The sequence below is a fragment of the Drosophila serrata genome, unplaced genomic scaffold, assembly GCF_035046125.1.
Source record: "Drosophila serrata isolate PLE 108 unplaced genomic scaffold, ASM3504612v1 contig_184, whole genome shotgun sequence".
NCBI classification, from domain to species: domain Eukaryota; kingdom Metazoa; phylum Arthropoda; class Insecta; order Diptera; family Drosophilidae; genus Drosophila; species Drosophila serrata.
This window is the reverse complement of record NW_028257082.1, coordinates 7813289-7835233: the sequence shown is the minus strand read 5'-3', so window position 1 is coordinate 7835233 and position 21945 is coordinate 7813289. Positions and strand designations below refer to the sequence as shown.

At 37.0% G+C, this 21945-nt stretch overlaps 2 protein-coding genes across 4 annotated transcripts in view; one reads left to right on the top strand and one right to left on the bottom strand.

The window, feature by feature from the left end:
- The window catches only part of ttv (exostosin glycosyltransferase 1 ttv), a 76741-nt gene that overhangs the window by 50269 nt on the left and 4527 nt on the right, over window positions 1-21945 (bottom strand). The gene's annotated exons all lie outside the window — the stretch shown is intronic.
- LOC110178040 (uncharacterized) lies at window positions 1293-21564 on the top strand. Of its 2 annotated transcripts, none has more exons than XM_020945080.2 (2): window positions 1293-1675; window positions 1956-21564. In XM_020945080.2, the coding sequence occupies exon 2, from the start codon at window positions 1972-1974 to the stop codon at window positions 3313-3315; it is 1344 nt and encodes a 447-aa protein (XP_020800739.2). In that variant the 5' UTR covers window positions 1293-1675; window positions 1956-1971; the 3' UTR covers window positions 3316-21564. The 2 variants fall into 2 exon arrangements, with proteins under 2 accessions (XP_020800739.2, XP_020800818.2); XM_020945159.2 differs by lacking the exon at window positions 1293-1675 and having other exon boundaries at window positions 2301-2323; window positions 2374-21564.

The window sequence follows — 21945 nt, the reverse complement described above, 5'->3', positions numbered from 1 at the left end:
TTGACACACTCACACACACACACTCACATTCGTCCCGCGATAATGAGGCATTCGACACTGAAGAGGTGCCACCTGCCGCAGAAATAAATGCGCTTGAGTGGAGCTCTTGGGTTGGAGAGCAAAAAAAATAAATAAATAAAAAGAGATCTCAACAAGCATCAACAGCATTACCATGGCCATAAGGATGACTCGGATGATGATGATGATGATGATGATGGGGAGCAGAAAAATGCATACACGCCACAAAGTCATTTGCCGAAGCGAATCGTTTGGCACGTTTCGCCCGACAGATGGCGCTGCATTGCCCATCATCGGCCATCGATGATGATAATGGTCAAAAGCATACAGCAGAGGTCATAATAATAACACTAAAAGAGGCTAAGAAGGCTAGGAAGCCATGAAAATTTATGATACATTTTACACAGAATAATTTAGTACCTTTTTTTATTTTACGTATAAAAGTATGTTCTAAACTGGTCTTCAATTTCTGAATTTCTATATTAAATTTAAAGTATATTATTAAAAATTATTAAACTCCATAAAATACTACAAAATAAACTAAGTAAGCCTCCGTTTACCCATAAACAATTGTCATACAAATATGTTATAGGTTCTTTAAAATTATTAAATACTATTTAAAACTATTAAGTAACAATTACTAATTTTTTAGCCCTCCCCTGTAACCATAATTTGTATGCAACCACTGATGATGAGGATGCAATATATGATGGACAAAGCCGGGGCATCGATAAATTTAAGTGCCGGCAACAAAAACAGAGGCCGAAAACGCTCATTAATAAATATTAAGTCATAATTAAACAATCGTGTGCTGGTGCCTGGTGCAAAACGAAGCTTTTTCCACTGATTTAAGAAATATTTAAAACATATTCAAAGACTTCACGCCATCACATGGAAAATGCAGGTGAAATCAAGCAGCAAGAAAATGCATGCGGAAACTAATGCTGCTAGTAAAATCGAGAGTACATAAAGTACATAGTTTTAAGAGTATATAAAAAAAAGTAACAACAAAATAAAGGAAGGAAAATTCAAGTAGCTAGACAAAACCACAGGCTGTTGAGATACTGAAAAGTAATGGAACTAATTGCTTGACGAAAGGCGGCCAGCTCTTGTAAGTTATATGCCCATTGTTACCCACGAAAGTGAAAATGAAAATGAAAATGGAAATAAAATTGAAAAACGAAAATGCCAATGCCAAGCTCAAAGCCAACGAGCGCTCCAATAATTGGAGCAACAACGGGCAACGTGCAAGCAACCTGCAACTTGCAAACTTGCAACTCGCCGGATAGTATATAAAAGCAAGTGCTTGCAGCGCAGCCGCCGACAGTTGAAATTCGCCAGTTGCCACGATCCGAGGAGCTCTCGAATTGCCGCCCAAAACTAAATAATATTCAAATTCGAGCGGTGGGAATATAAATATATATTCACATTCACGTTCACAATCGGAGACATGAGGAAGCATTGCGTAAGTAAGCCAGAAGTGGATTACCAAGGAAGTCAGCTGTTAATTGACACATTGTCAAACCCCATAACCATGTGCATCCGGTTTTTGGATATATTGGATTATAATTCAACTTTCGTAGATAAATTGGCTTTGGCTGCTCCTGCTGCTAAAGATCATATTTGTGAGTGGCGACCACCTGGGAGAAGATCAAAGGTGAGTCTAATGGGATACAAATTTTTGAATATAAAGTTAAAGCCCAGAAGCTTGGAAGATTTTGGTTAGTAAAAATCCTTTTATTAATCAAGAAATAGTTAAAAATATATGCTGTGACTAAAGATCTACTAAAACATAGTTCACATTCATATTTTTAAAGACCTTTTACCTACCGAAACCTTTTCCAATGATTAATTAAACTTGATAAAGATTTCATGATCATCATAAACCGATAATAGTCTAAAGACCCCCGGACATTGGCTTTCACTTTCATCCACAGAATCCAAAGACGCTTCATGTGGCAGGAGATGAACAACTCGGTGATGGGTGGCGTGCTGGGACGGATGTATCATGGTGCCAGAGCCATGAAGACGATGATCACAGGTTTATTGCCAAGCACGGCAAGTTATGGCCAGAAGCTGGCGGCGGCCATTGACTTGCAGCCCACGGAGATGACACGGGTGAGATACATCATTCGTAATCCGCACAACAACAAACCGATGAAGATCATCAAAATGCGACCGTCACCCAAGAAGGTGGTGAAGATCCGGAGACCTCTGGCAAAGCCCATGATCACCGAGACCTCTACAATCAATTATGAGCATCAAATGAGACAATTGGAGAAGGAACAGGAGCTTATAGCCGAGGGTAAGGCACCCATGACCAGTGATGAAGCTATTTTGAATAAATACTTCAAGAAGCGACCCCGCGGTGGTTCCTCCTCAAATGAGGTAATCTCCGGCAAGATAATGGAGTACCAGAGCTGGAAGCCAGTCTACAAACCGGGTGAGCAACCCTCCAGCTTTGTGACCCTGAGACCCCAGGCCTTGAGCCATCTGCACACGGATATATCCAGTGGCGATCATGAGATGTTGCCCAAACCCGAGAAGTTGGTCAGCTACGAGTACGAAAAGGATGAGGAAACGGAGAACGAAGTGACCAAGCACAGAGGTCACCAGTACGAGGTCACCGAGCATACAGGTGAAGCCAGCGAGGAAGTGGAATCGATGCCCTCATCCTCCATGGAGAGTGGCTTTGTGCCCAGTCAGGGATTGAGTTTCCGGGAGCATCTAGAGCATCATCCACCCAGGCCCAGGCAAAGGACTACAACCAGTACAACCACTTCAACTACAACCACCACAGAGGCACCCAATTATCCTCCTGCATTCTTAAAGAAGTTCAGGGAAAGGGAAAGGGAACGGGAACGTGAGCGAGAGTCCACCACAAAGAGACCCCGGAAACACCATCACCACCAGAAGGAAGTGTATCTGATCCGGGAAACCGATGACCACACCGAAGGCAGCACCACGCCGCCCTCCTTCTCCATGAGCAGTCTTCGGGCCCGCCTTCGTGATCAGCAACGCCACCAGAAGCACCTGCACAAGCAACAGCTCGAGGAGGAGGAACTGGAGGAGGCCCTGGTGGATGCCATGCACGGTGAGAAGTGGCCCTCTGATGTGGCACACAGCAGCTTCCAGCTGACCAGTCCCATTGGGCCCAGTGCCGTGGCCTTTGAGCAGCCGGTGGCGAGTGCCACCAAGGTGGTGGCCAAGGGTCAGTATAAGCGCCAAACCCGCGAAAACATACGCCAGCGGGGATCTGTCAAGTTCGGCGATAAGCCCAACTACGATGAGGTTTGAAACGAGGACAAACGACTAAGAAACCAAAGAGCCAAGGCGGCAGTTAAGCTGCACTGGGAGAAAATTAGCACGCACAAAGTAAAGTAAGAAAATATTCAGTTTTCTAAATTCAGTTTTATGTTTATTTGAACCTTACATAAATTCTAAATTAATTAAAGAAGAATTCAACAATTTGAGGAAATTCTTGTTCATTCAGTACAAAAACTGTACAAGTCAAAATTATATAAAATAATATAAAAGCTAAGCTTAGATGTGTTAAATATTTTTACAAACAAGAACTAACAATTACACTAGTAAAAAATTAATTTTAAATATATTTTATACTCCATTCTTTGTATTTATAAAAATGTTTTAATGAAAATATAGAATGTGAAAGGTAAAAAATTAAAAAATTTATATGAGTTGTGGTTTCATTAATTTTCAAAAAGAGAAACCAGTTTAGTTTCCAAGTTCTTAAAGTTTTAAGTTAATAAACTAAATTATTCGTTCTCTTATTCATTGAGTTTTTCCCTGTGTAACTTCAAATCGTGCCAATACTATTCGTTGATTTTCTTTCCGTGCAGCATTAGCAACTATTCCAAATTAAACTTTGTTTAATAGCCTTATCTAAGATTTATGTTTGCATTTCTCATGGAGTAAAACCCCCAGCTGAAACATTTTAACAACAATTTCCCATTGAATTGCATTTCATTCGCGCGCGGAAAGTCAATGCACTTGCGGCACGCAATAATATGCAGCATGCCGCAACGGACATAAAACTCTGGAAATATTTCGCCTTTTAATTAATGCCAGTTAGCGATTTTCCCTTGTGTATATGTATGCATATACTTTATATACATGTATATATTGTTGCTTGTGAGTGAGTGTATGTTATCGCATTCCGCTTAGCAGCTTGCATTTGACAACTAATTTAAAAAGTTTACATGGCCGACAGCCTTGGGGGGTTTTTCTGAAATCGAGAACATTGCGGCGAAGTGGGTTAAACCTGCTATAAATTCCAGAACAAAAGCCATAAGACACACTGGCCAAGAGAGAGAGAGAGGCAGGGAGAGAGATAGGGAACAAAGAAAAGCGCATTTCCACTTTGAGTGCGGTTTTTAATCAACTAAAGCAGCCCAGTAGCAGCGCCAACAACAAACTCACTTGCAACTGAATTAAAAAAACTCAGAATGCCCACTAAAAACCCAAGGAAAATGGGAAATGGGAAAAGGGAAAAGGGGAGAAACGCGATAAACTTTAAATGAAACGACATGTCGGCTTAACTGGCGCAGGGGGGAAAATGCAGGGGGAAAAGTCGGAAAACGGGGGAGCCTACAGATTGGAATGGCCGATAGCCAACTATGCCAGCAATGCAATGAGATAAGAGAATTCTAGATTGGAAAAATAACCGAGGGAGGGAATTGTGCAAGACAATCGCCGATATATATTACAGCAAATTAACCTTTGCACTTGGGGGTAACATAGATAAGGTCCTTGGCCTAAATTCAAGGTAAATCATGTTTAAAGGGGAATATAAAATATATACTTTACATTGCTCCAATTCCTATTAAATTCACCAACTTATTGTTATTAAATTTTGCTACACTTTCAAAACTTAAGATTTATCAACTCACAAACTAAAATTTATTACTTAGCAAGCCAAAAATAAATCTTCTCGAAGGAAAATTAAATTTTATCCAAAACTTAATGGTAGCTAGCCAAAAGTTTTTCCACATTTTCATTGTGAAAAAAAACTTTGTCAAAACTTGTTCTTATCAAAAAATTAGTTGCTTTATGGTTTTTCAATACTTTTTTCGAGGATTTTTGCTCTCGAAATAAAATTTTTGCTCTTTTAAGAAAATATGATGGGAAAAAATTTTAAATTTGCCAGCGAAAAGCGGAATCAAGATGAATTTCTAACAATAACAAATTGTGGTGTGGGTGTGTGTGTGTGGGCCACGCCCATTTGGGGCAAGTCTCTCTCTCTCCTACGCCCACGAAAACAGGTAACGAAAGTTCACAAGTCGAATTTGCCTTTTTTCAAGGACATTATTGGGACACAGTCGGGCTTCTTTTTGTGCATTTTGTAAGAGGAGAATGGGACTTCTATGTCGACCTCTACACTACGCTCCACCTGTCCACCTGGCAGGAAACGTGTACCTGCCACACGGGGAAAAACCCAACTCCCCCCCCCCTGCCACACCCCCTAATCCACCGAAGGCTGTCCCAGTGTCGAGTGCACCAAATACAAATTAGAATTTAAATGAACAATGCAACCAGAGCGGAAGCTTTTGCGAGTGTGAGTGTGGATTTCTATGGCTATAAATGTATGTGTGGACTATAAGTTTTGGTACAGAGAGAAAAAATTTGAGGATTAAGTCAACCTTTCTCTAAATAAAATGTGAAAACAATACCTGACTATATTAAAAATACCTCCAACCTGCTTCAAAATATTTTATTTCATACTTTCAGCTACTGTTTTAAGCTGATTCCACATCTACATCAATTCTACTCTTTAAATATTCTTTCTCTACCCCATTTTTCTCAGTGTTTTGTGTACTATATGTGGGTGACATTATGGGTGACATTGCACGTAGAGCGCGTGGGCCAAAAACAACAACAATCAAAAAGCAGCAACAACTTCTAGAAATGGCCATAATGTCATACAGTTTGGCGCGTACTTTTTTTTTTTGCTAATTTTCCCTCCCTCAAAAACCACTTCGCCCAACTTGCTGCTTTTCCTCCTCCTTCAACGTGCTCTTTTTTGGGTTATTTTGTGAAACTGAAAATAGGAGGAGACAAAAAAGAAAAGTTTCGAGATTTTTGCACTGCAAGTCCGATGTCAAACTGGGTCGCTTCAACGCAATGGCGAAGTGTCAAACGGATTAATGGAATTTCCCTCGGAAAAGTCTACCAAAAACTGCATCTAGTATGAAAATGTGAAGTAGGAAAAAATGGGAAATATTTTTAGATAAATACTTGAAATGACAGATGTGTCAGAAATTAATGGAAATTCAAGTAAAGTCAAATCGCTTAAAAGGCGCTGAAAAGTATGCTTTAAAATCTTAACCTAAAGCATTTAATATATTAACTTTCATTTAATAAAATATAATACTTAATTGGGGGCTTAAAATTGACTAAAGTATCTTATAAATTGCCCAATAAATATATAATATTATATACATACCCCAAAAAAGAGCAAAGATAAAGCATTTTCTGCCCAAAAACGAAATGCAAACCGATTACGCAAGGCGATTACTACAAATGGAAATCCTTTTCTGCATTCACTGCCATTCTCTTATTGTCCCTGGATTCCCTTACATCAAGTCAATTAAATATTGAAAGACCTTTTGAAATATTGACCAGTTAACTGGGTAAAGGCTTAAAACAAGAGCTGCGTGCATTCGCCCATTCTTTCATTCACACAATTCATTCATTAATTTCCCTGGCACCTTCTGCCATTCAGCTTGCTGTCAAAGTTGAATTTATTAAAGCGGAATTCTTTTAATTAAAAAGAAAAAAAATAAAAGATGACAGGTGAAAAATGGACAGTTTTTTGGGGCGAAGGAAGGCGTGGTCGCCGAACCATCAAACTTGGCTCGTGTCCAAATTATATTAATTATGGAATTTTTTTTTTTTTTGACTTAGGGCCAATTGGGGTTTGGTGTCGTCAAAGCGAGCATTGAACTCGCAATCAATGGAAGCCATCATTTGATGGGGAAAACATTTTCGTTTGCCACACACCACACCACACACACACACACACCCCGAGGGGGTGTAAGAACGATAGGTCTGGCATCGTTTAGCGTCAGGTTTCAAAGTGCGAAATGTTCCCAGCTCGCTAAAAAATTAAATATTCAAATATAGCTGTTGCCACACAGCTCTAACAGGAAGATGGGGAAAAGCGATGTGGAAAATGCAGGGGGGGTGGGGGTCGGCAGCAGTGGAAAAGGAGACGTTTAGCTCGGAACTCAGAGCTCTCGAACTAAAGAGGGACACAACCAGCTGTACATATGCATATATGACAAAAGGTGACCAAAGTGTCACCAGTGATTTACGGAAAAGTTGGAGCCTTTAGAATTATATATATACCAAGTTAAGGTATAAAAACAATATGTTTTTATGCTTGTTTTATTTTTATAATACTGAAGAGTGCTTGGGGTTAGGGGATATTTTTCTATAAAGAAAAAAGTATGATGTTTTTTTAATTGTAACCAAGATAAACCTAAGAAAACTATTTTAAACATTTAATTACTTTGCTTTTTTCATGTTTTTTTATAACTTTGTTTTTAGTAGAACAAAACAAACCTTTTAACTTTTAAAAATAGTAAAACAGGTACTTATTCAACTCCAGAAATCAAATTTGAATAATTGATAGCAAACAATTTTCAAGATTTAAAAAGGATATACACACTAAATCTACCTAAAACATTTAATTCATTTAGTTCCTAACAAGACTTCTAAGTACTTTGTTTCTATTCCCACAAACCAGACCTGTTAACACTTAAAAACAAAAAAGTAAAACAGATACTAATTCAAACCAGACCTTTTAACACTTAAAAAATGAAGTAAAACAGATACTAATTCTTTTGTTTAATGAACTTAACAAGTATCATCCTTTTAATGAACTCTTTAAATGAAAACATTAAGAACAACTTTGTCGGCTGGCAATCATGTGCTGTCCCAGCTTCTGGTCGGATTCAGCTCCAGCTCCAGCTTCAGATGCATCTGCAGTTCCACAGTTCTGGAGCTCGAGTTTATGGCTGAAACTAGCGCAGTTAAAAGCCCAGCGGGCGCAGTGCCCCCACCATGGAAATGGGTTGGTTGTGTTGGGATTGTGTGCGAAGTTTATGTAGAAGGGAGCTGCTATGCATGTATGTATATTTGCGTATGTGTGCGCATGCTGAAGTGTAATCAACGGCACGGCGGCAATTACTACAGACACTTGTGTGAGGATATGAGGGTCCTGGCTGGCAGCAAACCAAACCATCTCCCTCCCTCATAGGCACAAAAGTTAGCGAAGGGAATGCTGCACAATTTGCCAAACTGCACTGAGCGGATTTAGTCCTAAAATGCGGCTGCAATAACGGAATATGCGGAAAATCCACTCACATCAGTGCACATCCTGTCGCGCTTTTGGGAATTCCATCCTGGGGACCAAGGAACTAGCGCCTCGTTTCGTCCCGCCCTAAACTAACGTGTGCGCATTATAATTTTAATGAATATTACATTTCACATCACGAATTGAATTTCGCGTTTCCCAAATACGAGAGAGAGAGGCAGGTGAACAAGGGAAAAGCAGCTGCAGTCATCCAGCTGTGCCTGTTCTATTCCCTTCCACCTGGGAAATGGATCCATCAGGTGGAAATATTGGGGCGTTGAGTCTATGAATTCATGGCAAACTTTTACTAGTTTTACAGCGATTGGTTGGGGAGTTGTCTAGGCTGACGGCTCATTTGAGCAGCGATGAAGGAAAATAACAATACAATAAATGCTTTGTTATAAAATTGAAATGAGGAGGAAAACAAGTTTTAAATTTCCAACAACAGAAACTTAGAGGTTTAACTGGGAGCTCTATAGATACAACTCCATAAGCTTTTACTAACTAAGAATCCAAGACATTACTCAAAAAAAGGTTTAATAAGTGAACTATAATAAATAAGGCATTAAGAAATAAATAATTCTTATTAAGGTTGGGCTTTAAAACGTAAGCAATTTTAAGACCTAAACTAGGTTTAGTTTTACTTCAAACTATTGGAAAGGAGTATTAGCTTAAACGTCTACTACTCTTTGTAAAAAATCTACCTCTACCACCTAGGATTCTTTTAAAAATAATTACCCTTCGCTTTTAATTTATTCACAAGAAAAATCTTCACAATTCTTCAAGTTTACAAAGTGCTCTTTCAAGTACTCGACTTTCTTCTTATTAAATTACCTGTCAACACTCGTTAGAAGATCTTGAAATATCCCTTGGAACTTTATCCATTGCAGCATCAATTCACCTTTTCTTTTTTTACGCTCCTGTTGTTTGCCAGGGCATTGATTTTAATAGTCTCCAAATAAGGATAAAGGAGTTCATTGTGCCAAGGCGATTGGCTGCTGACTGCCGACTGCTCATATCGATAACCAAACACAAACACAGAGAGAGAGTGAGTGAGGGAAAGCCATTCAATTTTTATTAAATAACTTCATGCATGGCAAATGCTGTGCTGCGAAAGGATTCGGAATGGTAGGAAGCTGAACGTGAATCCTGTACGTCCTTCTCCTGTCGCCGCTCGATGGCTCTGTCAATAGCAGCAGCCAGGCGTAGCATCTGGGCGGTTGAAGTGGTTCAGCAGAAGGTTGGATTTTTATTGATACGCCTCGGAAGCGGGGCTCCAAATCGCATATTATCGCATATAGCACTGTGTCTGTGTGCTGGGCGTATCCTGGCGTAGTCCTGCGCCTGCACTGATCATTAATCTTTGCAAGCTGCCAACGTGCTCGCCTTTTTCGGACCTCAATTGCCATGGCAGCCGACGTGGACGGAAAGCGGAGTGTGTGTGGGTTGTGTGTGGATGTGGGGTGTGTGTGCATTAAATGGCGGATGAAGTCCATTAGAAAACTATTGAAGCACATTTTGTCGATTGCAGTCGGCCAGAGCCAAACTCCATATCCTGGACAAGGCGGCAGGATGTGGCAGCTGGCGCAATTGAATGCAGCTCTCGTTCTCGCTCTCTCTCCTCGATTTTCGACTTCCCTTGACCTCTTGAAAAAAGCAAAATACAAATAAAAAACGATTTAAAGCCAGCTACAAGAGCTAGACTTTCAATTAACCATCGAGAGAAGCTGCAATTTGTTGGCCTAAACGAGCCATCCTTGTGTCGAGAGCCAATTTAATGCATGCCATCCATCGTATATTTGCTTCTTTTATATTTCCAATTGACAAAAATCGTATATTTCTGATGACAAAATGTCCAAAAATACTTATTTTGTGACATTCGTAGCATTTAAGAATAATGTATTTTTAAGCAAACTATTTTTAAACTGACTAAATGCTTATTCCAGATAAATTAAAAAAATATGCTAGAGAACAAATTCGAAAGATTTTTGTCAGCAAAATTTATGAAAGCCGAAATGGGACAGGCCATAAATAATTTGGCTACAAATTTGTTTGTATAATCTTTAAAAGTGTCAATAAAAAAAAACAAACTACTGATTCCTTTTAATAGAACATTTGGGAAATGTGAATTTAATGGGTTTATTTGCTTTTAAAATTCTCTTTTCTATATTTATACTTTACAAATTTGCATGCTTCTTCTCTTAATTTTTACCTATTTCCTAATTTAAGACAATATACAACCTCATTTCCTTTGAGGCTCTTCTTTTCCCCCGGAAACATTTTCTCATAAACAAATTATTTCATATTTAATTAGCTGCCGAATAGTGAAACTGAGTTTCCAAAAAGTGAAAAAAAAGCAAACAGAAATAGAAAATAAATAAAAAACGAAAGGAAAAGATGCTCAACCGCAAATAAAGTTCTTTGAGCAAAATAAATATAATGCAATTTAATATGAAAGAAAAGAGGAAACCGGGAAACTCTGCCAATGTGGGCGTGGCATCATACATCAACAAATTACGCTTTAGCTCTTTTTTTCCACTTGCCTATTTTTTGTGTGTGTTTTTTTATTTTATTTCAAGTTTTGCCCTTTTGGCTGCCTTTTGTTGGTATTTTGCTTAATTATCCACATGAAAAGTCCTTCACAGAAAATTCCACGGGGCAGCGCGAAAGGAAGAAAGCGGAAAGAGCGTAAAATGAAATCACATTAACAGCGAAATAAAAGTGGAAATATGTTAGAAATGTGAAAGCGGTCCAGAAGTGAGCGTCAAGTGCCAAAATGAAGCCAACTTTTGAAGAGATTTTCGCCGCGAGGCGGAGTCAATGGAATCGAGTTTCTAGTGGCAAAAGCAGGATAGCAAGAAAGCAGGATGGCAGAAAAGCAGGATAGCAGAAAAGCAGGATAGCAAGTGAATTCCAGTGGGTAGATTTGGTATTTGAAAGTGGCTATAACAAAAGTTGAATGGTTTTTCCGAGTTTATAGTGCAACTACATTGGTTAAAGTTGGGAAATGCAGAAGTTTCTTCCAATTTCAGGGTTTTATGTATTTTGTTTTAATACAAATCGATAGGTTACAATGTACCTAGAATTTGAATTTTATTAAACAGTTTATAATAAGTTAGAATAAGTTAATGAACAAGAGTATAAACATTTTCTTTTTACATTGTTTCCCATTTTCTTATATCTTTAAACTTATAACTTCACTGTCTCATTTCACAGTTCTATAATAATTAATTTTCCCTTTTAACAAAATACTTGTGGGCGATTAATTTTGGTCGTTAGCAGCAGGCGCTGTCATTAAATGACCTGATATAAATGGCGCGAACCTTTTCTGACCCTTGCTATCCTGGCATTTCACTTTTGCAGTTTAAACTCAGAGATCCACCAAAAAGGTTCAAATAACCCAAAAAACACAAGACTTTGGTACTTATTTAGAAATACATCTTCTTTGGTTTTTCCCTATCGACAAGAATATTTATTTTTATATATTTGTTAAGCCCTTTTTTTGGGGTTTCCTCTTCATGCAGTTCATTTGCCAACCGAAAGCGAAAAAATAAAAATAAAATGGCAACCAAGAGAAAAAAATGTAATTAAATCAGATATATATATAAAAAAGTGTGTGAATGCGCGGGAAGCTGGCTTTTTAATTTGATTATATGTTTGCTCTTCCGCTCGTTTTTTATGTATTTTCTTGTTGGCATATGGTCTTTGTTGTTTCAGAAGGCAAAAGACAAACGCTGCGAGTGTCTGTGAGGGGGAGAGGAGGGGAAAAAAGCACGTAAAACTGGCGCGAGTGTAAATTCAATTAAAAAACGCTTTTCAAATATTCATTACTCGAAAGAGGCAGGAGGAACGTGGCAGAGTGAGCGGAAGTTGTGGGTTTCAGGATGCAGGAAAAAGTTGGTTAATTAGCGCCTGGAAGTATGCTGCGGTTTCCACAGACTGTCTTTTTTTTTGGTTGAGAAGCAAAAACGCCACTTGTACGCCTGCTTGCATAATAATAATAATTATCATGTCACAAAGAACATGACATGCAAAGTTTACACTGTTAGAAAATGAGAGTTTGCTTCATTTTACTTGGTAAATATTTACAACAAAATTAGGACTTAAAATCCTTTAAGAAACTGTCTGAAAACAAGTTTATTTAACTGAAAGACAAATTCCTTTTAACTTTATACAGTTTTTGAAATATTTAAATATTTTAAAAGCCTTGAGGAGCTGAAATAAAACTGGTATTATTAACAATGTAATCTTTAAATTCTCAAAAATGAAAACTCCTCAAAATACTGTAAAAAGTATGCCTTTTAAACTTCATATATTCTTTACTCAAGACAAGAAGCTTTGATTATTGTAAAAGTAACCAAACTCCTATTTATCAACCATTTCTCATACTACTACATTTTATATTCAAAAAGCCTAGTCAAATTCAAAACTGATGACCCATTTCACACCACATTTTTTCTCTCCCTGCACCAAAACCCCCTCACACAACCCTCATAAGTATGCTTTTGTTTGGGGAAAAAGAAAAAAATTCTAGCTTCAAAAAAAAAACCGCTGGAAAAGCGTGGAAATTTGATTGTTGTTGCCGGCTTCGGCTGCTGCTGTGGCATGATGAAGTGTCATGAAATTTAATCAATTTATTTGAAACGTGAGCGGATTCGCCGGCACTTTTGGCCCTGTTTTTGCTGTTGGCATTGTTGGCCAATAAATAACATCAGCGTCTCTCTGTCTGTCGGTCGGTTGCTCAACTAAAAATTGTAACAGAGCAAAAGTGCCAAAGTAAATAACAAACAATGAAAATGCAATAACAACAGAAACAGCAGCAACAAAAAAGCAGAACCTAAAATTGGGGGGGAAATGTGGGGAAAACAAAGGCATAGCCAGGGAACGGGAACGGGAACCCAGGAAGTGAGCAGAAATATCGCAAATAAAGTTTCATTGTTTAGCAAGCGGGAATAACCACACGCCACACACAGATACTCAACCGCACACACACAAAAACACAATTACACACACACTCACACACATACATTCAGGGAGACAAAACCGTGACGTGACGCTTCTTCGGGCTAAAATATATATATTTTTTTGAAGTGCAAAAAAGAAAAGAAGCAAAAAGGAAATAAAGTTTACATTTCAGAAACGAAGTTTGGATGAGCTTGCATGGGGACATTGCTAAGCTGGATTTTTTGGGGATTTTCGCCTGGCACAACATTGTAGAATTCCTCATAGTTAGTAAGCCCTGGCATATGGCAGAATAAAGATTATTTTGCAAAAAGCTCTTAAATTAAAACTGAAAATAGGGATCTACTAATCTGCAAGAGAGTAAGTAGCTAAGAGGCAAGCACAATAAAATGTCTGGTAAAATGACAATCAGGATCAAAGCATGCCAAAAAGTATGCTTTGGTTTTATACAAACTAAGAACTGGGTATGCCATAAGCACTTATTATATCCTTGCAAGGATATTATAAATTTACTCAAAAGCTTGTAACGCTGTGAAGGAGTCATTTCCGACCCCATAAATCATATATATTCTTGATCAGCATCAACAGGGGAATCGATCTAGCTAAAATTTATTTATTTTACAAATTATATAAGGGGTTACTTCGTTAAAATTAAAAAATAAAAATGAGTATGCAGATTTGTTAACCTATTAAAAACAAAAATGAAACAGTTGTCCAAATTAAAATTAATGCTTTTTTGGCTTAGTTATGAAATTTATAAATATTGATTTATCGACAGAATTGTCCTATAAAAATATATATAAACATGAATACAAAGAATGCGATATGACAAAATTTCCCATTCAATCCTTTAATTCAATTGCTAACTTTAAAGATATATAAACTTAGACTTCCCTTAGTTAGTTTCCTTTCTTATTTATTTGTATAATAAATATAACCTTTATTTTCATAATACTTTTTGAACCAAATTGGAAATTTCTTAACACAGACTAAGAGAACTTGAAGGAAAATAAAAGATAAAGGCATACCCAAAAGAGTACAATGAATCTACACAAATTAAGAACCAGTTAAGCTATTTATTGTTATAACAAATATAACCTTTTTTCGATACCTTATATGCAAACCAATCAGAAAATTCTTTCAGAAAACCTAACCAACTTGTGTCTCTACAAAATGTTTCATCATTTACCAGCAAATTTTCGAAACAAAAAGCACCATTTTCGGGCTAAGACACAACACACCTTTCTATGTTCTTGGTCTTGGAATCCTTTAGAAACTTCTTCGCCAAAGCACGTACGCAGAACAGAAGAGCCTGCCTTTTCTCCTTTTCCTCTATATCTTTCCTATCCATTTTGCTCCCCTCCCCAAAAAAAACACCCATTTGTCAGGGTCTCTTCCATGGGGTTATTCTACCCGTACGTATCCTTAGCCTTTCTCCTCTTCAGAGAACGTTTTGCGCCATTATTGTTGGCATAACTCCGAAGTGCGGCACACATACACAGAGAGAGAGAGAGCAGGGAAAAGCCGAAAAGGATGGAAGGACGAACATTTATAAATTTATTGTTTTCTACGACGCGTGTACTCAAGTGTTGCTGCGTGTTTTTGGCAACAAATTTGTTCAACAACAAGCGGGGAAGCCCCCTTTCTACTACACCCGAAAATGAATGGGCGCAAAGCCCATTCAACTCGTTGCGGTGACGCATTTTATCATAATTACATTAACACACCACGCCTCCTTGCCCCGCCCCCCCCCCCCCCTTCTTTTCCACGCCCATAAATTTAAAACAGATCCCCGAAAGTAGGCAAAAGCCAGGCGAAAATCTTTAAAACCAACTTCAAGCTCAAACTTTGGTGAGCATAAAAATAATGGAAATAACAAACATAAATAAATGCACTGCAGAGGCAACAACAACATTTGCAACAAAAACAACAATGTTGGTATGCGGGTTTTTCTTTAGTGGTTGTTGTTGTTGGCAGAGAAGTGCACACATGACACATATTATTTCAACTATGTAAGGTTCGGTGTGTGTGTTGTGTGTGCGGAACTCGGTAAAATAATGAGAGTATTGGACTTTTGTGTGTGTGTAAAAATTTTTATGAAAAAATACCTGAAATGTTACTTAAAGTATTCACAAAATCTACAGAAATTTGTAAGGGTTAGTAAATATATCTTGAATTTAATTCTTTGAAGTCTTTGATATTGAATTCATATTACTGTTTATAACATAATCAATAAAAGGTATTTATTTAATATGACATTTTATTAAATATTCAATATTGTTAGTTTTGAATGCATAAAATATTGTATTTAAAATAGTTTCAGAAAACTTTGGGCTTAAGCCCCCTGACACCTGACACTGTTCATTATAATGATACAAAATACTTTATAAATAACAGCATTAACAATATGTACAAATTATTTAATAATAATACTTAATACTCCGTTCCAACATAATTATGAACCCATTTTAATTAGTCTTTAAAAAAACTAAAATTTATTTAGATGAAGTTTTCACATGGCAAAGTGACAGTAAACTAATCAAATAATACAAAATTAATAAGAAAAGGTAAAAATGGTACCTACAAAATTTTATTTCATACTTTTAAACTCATTTTTAAGGTATTTAAAAATTTGAGTGATGTCTGTATACAAGTTAAAATAGTTAAATATATAGAACAATATAAAATTTCTACTATTTCGCGTAAGTTTATACGATTTCTGTTCATAACATAAAATATATATAAATTCTACTAGATATCCGCATAGTTTATAAGCCTGTTTTCCCAACTCAACCGTTATGGCTTTCCCCTTTTCAGCTTTCCATTTTTACTCAGCGAAAATTCATTTCGCGCCATATGCGCATTTAGCACGGAACCGAACCGCAAAACCAAGAGGCCGAGAGGCGAGTCCTTTCAAGTGAAAGGACCAACGCACACATGGACACACACACACTCACACACACATAGGCATAATTAAAAAAAAATAAAACCATTTTTGCCAACCAGAGGCCATCGCATATTTAGGCCAAACTTTGTGCAATTCCTGAACCAAAACATCTGGCCTGCACACACTCACTCTCCACTTCATCATGACTCATTACAAAACAGGATTAAAATTAAATGTTTCTTTATTTAATTTCATTAACGCTGTGCCATCCGTATGCGAAATTATAATCGCAAAATGAAATGCCAAGTATGTGAGGATGAGTGGTTAAATTGTTTGGTGGCTTTAGTGGTTTCCACCCCCCCAACCTCGTCCTGAGCAGAGTTCATCCTTTTGCTCCCTTTTGGGTGGCACTCAATTGAGTGCAATTGAATTATAATTTGTTCAGAGTGCCCAGAATGAGGTTTCGGGGTTTTATTTTATTTTATTTTTTTGCTTCGAGTAAATTCCCAAAGTTAAGAACTAAAAGATTTTTGCGGAAACTCGTTATGCGGCTGCAAAAGTCAGGGAATGTTCTGGGAGTGCTAATTGAGTTGAAGTGGGTAACGTTGCGAAAGGAAAATGAATATAAATTGGTTAGGTTGTATTATAAAGTTTTTTTAATTAACGAAATTCAATAGTTTTCCTGTTACAAAATATTTGTTGATTGAAAAGAAAGTAATTATTATTAAAATGAAATGTAAATATCGAAAATATTTACGCTTAAAAAAAGGAAATTCAATACTTTCTTTGTATAGAATATTTGTTTTCTGAAAAGAAAACAATATACTAGCTATTTATGGCATGCAAAGTATTATTTATTATAATTAAATATATCCTAAAATAAAGCTTGTAAGTAAAGAAAATATTTAACCATGAAACAAAAGCATATTCAATACTTTCTTTGTAGAAAATACTTGTTAACGGAAAGCAATAATAAACGCTAGCATGTTATGACATGAACGGCATTTTTCTTCTAATTAAATGTATCCTAAAGACAATCCAGCTAATATTTATATTTTAAAATAATTCTAAGATGTAAATAAAACAATTAATTAGCTTTCAAAATATTATTCCTTCTAATAAAATCTTTCCTAAAACAAAACTCTTAAATTACTTGTAAATATAGCTAATATTCATCAATAAAACAATTAATCCAAAGGAAATGCGTATAAAACCAACAATTTTATGAGTTCACTTTTCTGAAACAATTTGAATTCATTCATCGTTTTCGGTCAAGTAAATTTAAGGGATTTTCTCTTTAGTTTCCTCTTTTTTTTTTGTTTTTATTTATCTATTTATCGCCAAATCATTTTGTGCAGTTAATTTGACGCAGTTCGCTTGGCAGCCAAAGGAAACATTGAACATAAAAATTATTTATGGTCATCAAGTTTGGCTTTGCTGCCATTTTATTGACTTTTATTTGGCATCCAAAAAAACACGCACACACTTCGCTGACCTTAAGCTAAAACGGAATAAGAAAAGAAAAATAACCCAGAAATCTGCATAAAGTGCCAGAGATGTCAGAGAAACTCGACACTTTGGCTACTTGACAGTCAGAAAATTCGAGGCAATTTAGAAACAGTTTTTAAATTGCTCGCGGCTGTCGCTAAATTCTGATGATGAGATGAACGAACGAACGAACGGAATTCCAGTGCGATAACCTCACAGTCCCCGAGTTCATTGATAATGAGTTTCTCGCCAAGCGGGGAGGCAGAGGAGAGTGGGGTGGGATTATGGCGGATAGTATTTCACACGTTTCTCTTTAGGGAGGGGGTGGGGTTGGTGTTAGCCAACCCTCTTTTCGGCCCGTTCGGCACGTGCCGTCAATAAAGCAGCAAATCGCATAAACTGTTCGAGCCGCTTACACGTCATAAGTAGAGAGTACTTGGTCGAGGTTCCTGAAACCCGATAAGGTTACTTGGACGGAAAGCAGCTCCATCTCAGCCATCTCCTCCTGCTCCTGCTCCTCCTCCTCCTCCTCCTCATGCCACTCGTCTGGTTATTGGCATCTTTAAGGATCTGGCCCAAAACCCATAATCAATTCAACATCATCGGCATAGATTTTAAGTAAGGAGGCCCATGTGTTTTTTGTATAATATTTTGCTTTGGTTTATGTGAAACATTTATGGCATTGCTGTTGGAATTTTAAAACGTATCTTTTAGAAAATATAATAATTCAATGTTTAGTGATTTTATGGCTTCAGGTGGTGCTTTAACCCCAAGAGAATGTGTAGAGAATTTGTAAAGTTCCAAAATACATACAAAATGTTCAATAAATCATAATGAAAAATACACGAAATATTTAACAAGAAATTGTGTCATATTTTCACTCACAAGTATTCTTAAAAATCACAACAAACAGCTTAATATACTTTTTAACCACCAATTTATAGTGTTATTAATTTTTTCATATCAAAAATTAATACGAAAATTGCTTGATTGAATAAAAATAATTGCATCACTCGCATAATGATCAAAATGGATTAATAATTACCCATTGAAAAATACATTGTTGTATAAAGAAATTGCATTAAGAGAAGACAATGACTGAATTACAATAGGTAGCTGCTTAAATATAAATAAAAGCAAAAACTTCTCTTCCACTTGGCAATTTTCCCTGTAATTCTTAAGTTCTTCTCTTTTCATTCCTTTATTTTCGAATAATACAGAAGCACCTGGCAATTTACTTGGTTTTTGATTAGATTTTGCACTAAAACAAAAATTTCCCCAAGGCCATGCGAATGCTCCCCAATCGAATTTTGATTTTCTGTGAAGCATTAATTAGGTTTAAAGCTTATTTTTAACCCACAGCAAAGGCGAAGCGGATCGAATCGAAATCGCAATGAAATAAAACCGAATGCGAACCGCAACGAATTGATTTGAGCGATTTGTGTGAGTTCATGGGGGGGAGGGAGGAGTTCCCATGGAAAAGTGGCAGGAAAAAATGTTTGCCAGTAAAATGCAATTGCAATTTGCCAGGGCCAACTACGCATGTTTGGGCAACAACGTTAACATCCAGCGCCTCCCTCCCCCCCAAGTCCAGTGTCCAATGTAGAACATTCAACATCCATTCCAAACCGACAACCAAATCCACATCGACATCCACGGTCAAATCCCAAACCAAATGAAACTCAAAGCTAACTAAAACCAGCAATAGCTAAAGCCAGCATCCAACTACTATATCCCTCAGAGCAATGGATGGACATGTGCAGCGAATTTCAAATATCAAAAGTTCACTTTTCAAAAAATATATATAGATAAAGCCAAGGAACACGTTCCAATATGATTTGGTTTCGAATATATATATCTACTCTTTCTACAAGGTACTTTTATAGATTTTACTAGTGAACCTTTAATATAATACGCTTGATTTTTGCTACAGCGTACTTTCAACTTGTCAAAATTTCTTTAAATTTAACACAAGACACAGAAGAAACTTTAAGAGACATTTTCTGATTTTTGTTTTCTTTCAGTGCTCTAAGCCACATATAGATGTTGGCTTTTAGTCAATCAAAAAAATAGCTTTTGCAGAACAACAAGCTCAACCCACCCAATGCAGCACAAGTTGGGGTAAAAGTAATAATAAATAATTGCCAATGCCAAGTGAGTTGCAAATGTCCTCGTCGCTTTTCTTTTTACTCTCTCCCTCTCTCTCTCTGCTAATTGGAGGAAACCAAATTATGAGCACAACTTGCCGGGTCCTTCGAGGTGAATTGCTTGCTGGCAGCAGGATGAAGTTTTTCCTCTAATTGCGAAAAGTCACTCATAAAAACCTTCCCCTCTCTGTTAAGCGGTGAACAATTGTCACAAAAACTCAGAACTTATAGATAGCGGCGGAAATGAGTGTGTGTGTATACACAATATACAATATTTCCAGAGCATATGAGTTTCGCACACCATCAAGGGGAATATGAAAGGTTAATAAAAACGTAGCCAAGAACGTGCAAAACGAAGACATTGGCACCTGGGAAAAGATTACACATTTTGTTCATTCTTTTGCTTGGGTGTAAAAAGAAAAACAAAAAGTTTCCAAGTTGATTCTGTGTGTGTTTCCTCTGGGGAATTCCCCTCCGAAATTGCTCCCGAATTCCTTAGTCAATAGAAATTGTGCTGTTCTCTGCTTATTAGATGTTTATTTGGGGGGAAGAGTGGATTAAGAAATTATTTAAATTATGATTTTTAATACTGTCAATTGTAAAAAATTATAAAATTATCAAATATGTCAAGACCTTCACGCTAATTATTAAAAAGTTTTATTCAAAGCTTTGACCAACTCAAACATTTCCGTTGACTGTCAAAAGATTGTCCGACTTTATCGATTAGTTTTGGCTTTATTAATGCCAATGATTGATAATGGTCAAGTTGGTTTCACTTTATTTTTTTAGCTATCCATATTAATGATCTCTGTGGAACCTGTTTAAGGCATCGATTATATATACAAATATTGGTCACGAAGCGAAAGCTAAAAGAATGTCAAATGCAGACCACAGATTAACTCTAGGCCCCAGAAACACACACTTTCCCTTTTTTCCTACCTTCCCTTTCGCTTACATTTTCCCACCCTTTTCGCTTATATTTTTCCCCCAGTTTTCCTCACACTTTTCCCCGCAATTCTCACACACGAAGTACGGACGAGAGCCAGCAGCAATTAAACCGGGAAAGAAAACTTTTCCAACAGTTTTCGCAGGGAAGTGAAGCCACAAAGGATGTCCAGGCGACGGGGTATGTAAATGTGGGTGCTTGTGGGTGGTTATGGGTGACTGTGGGTGCTTTTCGCTGGCAAGCGGCCTTGGGATATATGGGAAGTTGGATAAGGCTTCTTTTCGACGGTTTCGCTCGATCACATTGGCACAGAAAGTATCTCATTTGTGTGGCATTATTTTAGATAAATAAATTCTTTGTTTCTACCATATTTTTCAACCATTTCTTTAATTTCTTAAATCAATTTGATGTCTCAAATATATATTTTTAAGTGTAGAATTATTTTTTAAATTCTCATTCCCTTTCTCTCCCACTGTATTGGTATTTGGACGCATAATTGCAAAGTGGCCCGGCATGTGTCGTTCCTTTCGCTTTTAATTGTTTGCACAAAAAGAGGGGAAAAAAGGGGAATGATAAGGGGGATTTAACCCTCCCACTCATCATGTGAGTGTGTGTGTGGCTGTGGGTGTGTATATGTGTTGTTAACAACTTTAACATCACTTTTGCGTAGCCTCGAACATATTCATCGTACTCAACCATGTTGAATGTTTGCTGATTTTGGAGTTGCTGCAGTCGGTTTCCCCAAAAGATGGTTTCTACGGGAAACGCTTTGGCAATGCCACAAAAGATAAACCATTTGGGGTATCAGATATTTTTAATAATTATTAAGGTACTTGTGGTTTAAAGTCAGTCCATGGTTTTGTGGTTTTTTTCTCGCACCTTTTGATTATTTAATTAGCATTAAAGAATCGGTGAGTCGTTATATTTGTCTGTCATAAAAAGTTGAACTCTTTTTGTTCTTATAATTTAAGTTTAATCATAACATAAGTATCGATTTCATATCACTTCTGGACTTCTGATTATCTTAAAGATTCCTAATATCTCTTAAATAAAACCTCAAATCTTGAAAGCAAATCTTTCTTTACTTTTCTTTCCTTATATTTCAACTCCCTAATGACTT

Coding starts and splice junctions, on each gene's coding strand:
- LOC110178040 (XM_020945080.2), top strand. CDS start 1,972: ATGTGGCAGGAGATGAACAACTCGGTGATGGGTGGCGTGCTGGGACGG.